Source organism: Odontomachus brunneus, unplaced genomic scaffold (assembly GCF_010583005.1).
Source record: "Odontomachus brunneus isolate Ranch 3 - 2012 unplaced genomic scaffold, Obru_v1 Obru_scaffold_250, whole genome shotgun sequence".
NCBI lineage: Eukaryota > Metazoa > Arthropoda > Insecta > Hymenoptera > Formicidae > Odontomachus > Odontomachus brunneus.
The window spans coordinates 167011-172037 of record NW_022639700.1 but is presented as its reverse complement, the minus strand read 5'-3'; the positions used below and the strand labels follow the sequence as shown (position 1 = coordinate 172037).

Genomic DNA, 5027 nt, shown 5'->3' with positions numbered 1-5027 from the left:
CCCCCCCCCCCCCCCCGCCGGCTACGCCGCTGTTTATGATAGATAGCTATTACAATTATAATAATTGTTATATGTAGGAAGTTTTGGAAGCTACTTGAAAAAGGATCAGGATGATAGAAATTTGTCTTGTGGAGGACTCAATACATCGATTATATCATCATTGAGCGACAAGTGTAAAACAGCTAACTATGGTAGATTTTCTAAAAGAATTTCAGTACGAGTAGTACTTAATGATAATGCAAGTATTAAGTGTGATATAAAAAATGCTCCATTCCTCGAAGCTTTTGGAATAACAGTGGAGAATTCACCTACAAAATTAAAAGAATTATGTAAGAACTTTCCCTTTACTGCATTACGTTTACATGGTTGTTAGTACATTATTATAATGCGTTTATGGATGTGAATTAAATAAATATTTACAGATGAAAAGAAATTATCGATACACAATATTGGATACAACAGCAAAGACGAACTTTTTGGAGATCATTCAGCAACTGCAAAAGACATTGTTTTGCAGAGATGCTCACAGAAACATTATTTACCTTTCTCAGACTGCTTCCCAGATTCGTATGTAGATCTTGATATATATTTGTACTTCATGAAACATAATATCTAATAACATTATACAGTTACTCATTATATAGTTATTTTTTTATCGTAGATATTTAGAACATTGTCGTAAAATTGGCGAAGGTGTTTATGGAGAAGTCTTCTTGTACGAACATGATGATGAAAAATCGGTTATAAAAATTATTCCTATAGAAGGCGAAGCCGTGGTAAATGGGGAGCCACAAAAAAAATTTAGTGAAATATTATCCGAAATTGTGATTGCAGAGTGAGTATCGATTCTGCAATTTTTCTGATGAATCGCTAATGAAAATTACGCCAGTTAAGATTATGAAAATATATTTGCAGGGAATTGCATAATCTGAGATCACACTCTACATATAGGACTAGTGCGTTTGTGGAAGTTCGAAGTATCAAATGTATTATAGGTAAATATCCAAAGAAACTTGTAAAACTTTGGAACATTTACGACGACGACAAAACATCTGATAACGATTGCCCATCAATGTTTGGGGAAAATCAATTGTATATCGCTCTTGAACTCGGTCATGGAGGCAAAGATCTCGAAGCTTTTATTTTCCAAACTGCGGAAGAGGCTTATACTTTATTTTTACAGGTATTATTTACTGCCAGTGCTGCGCTGCGCGCGCTCAGAATTACTTGCACTTTCGAAACAATTTTTTAGGCCTGCACTTATTCTCTTTTTCTTATCTTTCCCGTTCATCCTTGCGATTGACTCGCAGCGTTTAGTCTCAGAACCCTCAACTTCATAACATTTGTGAGATTCTCCCTAATTTTTGGAAAGTTCTTATTGAAACTAATGCATGTTCTTTCTATACGTTATCAATATTTATATTATTATAACAATAAAACACTAATTTTGACAAGAACTTTCCAGCAATTAGGGAACACCTCACAGGTTAGTGAATTGATGGAGTTGATAGTTCTAAAGTTAAGTGTTGCGACAATTGCGAAGCTCGATAGATGAAATGAAGAGATAAGGAAAAGAAAATAGATCCTCGAAATCACCGAAAGTACAAGTAATTCCGAGCACTGGTTTATATGATTTGTCATTATATTTCATTATCTATTCATCAATGTTCAAAATTTAATTTTTTTTTAAGACTGCATTGGCATTAGCAGTCGCAGAAAAAGCATTCGAATTCGAACATAGAGACTTGCATTGGGGCAATGTATTAATATCAAGAACTAAAGAATCATACGTATATTATAACTTGAATGGAAAAGAAATAAAATTTCCTAGCAATAATGTGAAGGTACGTTCTAAGTACATTTTAATTATCATTGTTTTTTATATTTTGCTCTTTTAGTAATTTTAGTAAATCTTTTCCAAGGTATCGATTATAGATTATACTCTATCGAGAATAGCATACCAAGGATGTTGCATATACAATGATCTTGCTCTGGATCCAGCTTTATTTACTGCCCGTGGCGAATATCAATTTGAGATTTATCGTCTTATGCGCGACAAAATCCAGTAAGTTTATATTTTATATATATATATATATGTATTTTTTTATTATTTTCTACAAATTCTCACAAATTTCCTCGAATACTTGTGTAGGAATAATTGGCAGAAATTTGAACCATATACAAATGTTTTATGGTTACACTACACTTTGGATAAGATGATAACAGCGGTAAGATACAAGAAGAAAACCTTGAAAGTGCATAAACAAGCTATTAAAAAATTAAAAGTACTTAAAGAAACAATTTTAAATTATGAAAGCGTATACAACTTTGTAAATGATTCTAATAACATTACGCAATACATATCGATATAAAAAACGTTTCTGCAAGAAATCAGTAATAAATAATATATAATATGATAATAAATAAGTATACATATATAATATTTACGAGCTTTATTTTGTATCTAATTTTGGACGTTATATGTTAATAATATTAGATTTGTATTAAAGAAACTCACATTTTTATGTTAAAATATATATTTAATATTATTTATAGTTCTTTAAAAAAATTTGTCAATAAAAAATACCTGTAGCTACGTTTCTAACGACCATTTGAGAAATAGGAAATATGAAAAAAATAAATTGAAAATATATTATCATATATAGGCTATAATTTTCAACTAATACTGCTATCATGTATTTTAATATATAATTTAATTTTAACCTTGTCGGAGTAATACATTTTAATTTAACACTTACGTTCTGTAAATGTTAAAATACATTTAAAATACATCTAATATTTTAAAATACATTTTATTATAATTAATACATTTATATAAATATATAATTTTAATATATAATTTATATAAATGTATTATACATTTTTTTATAATAATATTGATTAGAATTAACTTTTTCTATATCACTCTGTCTCTTTTTCCTTTCCTCATTCTCATTATTATTATTAACACTGATATAAACCAGATACATAAATTAAATTCATAAAAATATAACTATATTAATTTTTCCTCAATTATAAGGCACTGAAACCACAAAAGGGTTTAAAGGGTTTCAAAAGGCCAATACTTTCTTGAGGTTAATTTAGATTATTTATATTTTCATGCGTTAATATAACATAACTTCTTTATTCTTTTGCGTTTCACCAAGTATCAAAACAAAATTCTGAAAATAAATATGAAAGTAATGATAAAGTTAGATAAAACACATTTAGTAATATCTTTTCGACTTTACATCTCCCCCTTATTTTGAATTGTTATTTAATACTACGAATACTAATAATTATCAATGCGAAATTTTGATCGTATTTCGTTTTTAGCCGATACGAAATTATGTCACTCTTAATTATACGTTCTGTTGTATCCATTTTAACGCGTTTCTAACATTGCCAAGCGTTACCCTGCTAAGAAAGCTTGCAATTAATTGATATTCGGGCATTGTGCGCCTTCCACAAGAACATATTGAATGCGTTTGTTTATATATATTGTTGCCACTGATATCACGTTTTGTACTGCTAGGCAACCCGTATGATGGAGACAAATCTGTGCTCTGCCCTTCACAAAGAATCTTTGTAGTTAAGCACAAAAGCCATTGCATAATCTGCCACACACGAAAAAAATATAATTTAACAATTTATTTGAAGTTTTTTTTAAGGCTCCTGGCCCCTCACATTGTCTATCTCTTCTTAATGATATCAAAAGCGAGAAAATGCATGCTAAAAATTCTTGCAAAATATGTTAAAATAAAAATATATATCCATAAAGAAACACAATTGATTAAAAAAATTTGTAAGATATTCCGTACACTCCCCTTTTGCTCTAACAATCAATAATTTGTCGTAAATTAACGTGACATACAATTCATCTTCTTAATCTATTTCTTCGCCTATTTCTATTCAGATTAATTTATAATAAATTATTGATTGTTAAAGCAAAAGGGGAGTGCACGGAATATCTTACAAATTTGTTTAATCGATTACAAGTGTTACTTTATGGATATATACTTTTATTTCAATTTCGCAAAAATTTTTAGCATGCATTTTTTCGCTTCTGACGTCATTAAAAAGAGATAATGCGAAGGACCAGGAGCCTTAATATATCAATGTTATATTCTCATTGGTTACATTACCTCGTTGCTAGATGGTAATTGGCCCATGTTTTTCAACCATAAGCTAGGTGCCCACAGATATATCTGCATTATAGTCGCCGCAATTTGCGTATCTAGTCGCTGCACGTATTAAATAAAAACAGATATTTTAATATCTTTTAATTTTAAGAATATAGTTTTAACCGTTTATGGATATTTCTGAGATTTTTTTTTTACAAACCTTATATAAACTTTCCGACAATGCATTTTTTATAACAGCGTTAATGATGGGTGGCACATTATCAGGTAGTGTAGGAAGTTCACTTTCAGTATAACTATAATTTTTTAAAGCAATTTCTTCGTCATTTTCACTATGGAATGGATTTTTTGTGCCAAATATCTCGTATGCTATGGTGCCCACTGTCCATAGATCAGCTTTTGTGTAATTTATTCTAGCAAAAGGTCCTGGTACTGCCATTATTACTTCTGGAGCCATTAATGCAACATTGCCGCCCTTATCGATATCGTGAGTGTTGTAAGGTAAGTACAATCCACAATTCTTATCGGCCAAACAGCAACCAAAATCCGTTACAACCAGGGACGGACAATTATCAGTTTCTTCTGACAAATCAAGTAAAATATTGTCACTTTTCAGATCTCTGTTTTATAAACATCAGAAAAAAATATAATTAGTATTATTGTATGCATAGTAAGTTGTAAACTGGTTTAAACATAATGAGGTTCGGAGCTCAACTAAACTATTAAAATTGAAAGTCATCGTTGACGGGTTTGTCTAATAATTATATTAATAATTGTTATGAAAATTATATTAACAATTGTTATTAATGTCAATAATATTGGTAATAATTACTAACATTATTATAATTAATAACAATAATTATTTATTATTAAGTTAATCAGGGT

The 5027-nt window shown here is 29.6% G+C and overlaps 2 protein-coding genes across 2 annotated transcripts in view; one reads left to right on the top strand and one right to left on the bottom strand.

Moving 5' to 3' along the window:
* LOC116852706 overlaps positions 1 to 2680 on the top strand; it is a 9813-nt gene extending 7133 nt beyond the window's left edge. The window contains exons 6-12 of the mRNA XM_032833327.1: positions 78 to 329; positions 423 to 567; positions 662 to 835; positions 916 to 1183; positions 1692 to 1844; positions 1923 to 2065; positions 2153 to 2680. Coding sequence (XP_032689218.1) covers positions 78 to 329; positions 423 to 567; positions 662 to 835; positions 916 to 1183; positions 1692 to 1844; positions 1923 to 2065; positions 2153 to 2372 — 1355 coding nt within the window. The 3' untranslated portion in view covers positions 2373 to 2680. The remainder of the gene's footprint in view (positions 1 to 77; positions 330 to 422; positions 568 to 661; positions 836 to 915; positions 1184 to 1691; positions 1845 to 1922; positions 2066 to 2152) is intronic.
* Positions 2681 to 3095: 415 nt separating this feature from the next.
* Positions 3096 to 5027, bottom strand: part of LOC116852707 (serine/threonine-protein kinase PINK1, mitochondrial) — a 16004-nt gene continuing 14072 nt past the window's right edge. The window contains exons 5-7 of the mRNA XM_032833328.1: positions 4345 to 4762; positions 4146 to 4244; positions 3096 to 3617 (exon numbers count right to left, since the gene is read on the bottom strand). Coding sequence (XP_032689219.1) covers positions 3363 to 3617; positions 4146 to 4244; positions 4345 to 4762 — 772 coding nt within the window. The 3' untranslated portion in view covers positions 3096 to 3362. The remainder of the gene's footprint in view (positions 3618 to 4145; positions 4245 to 4344; positions 4763 to 5027) is intronic.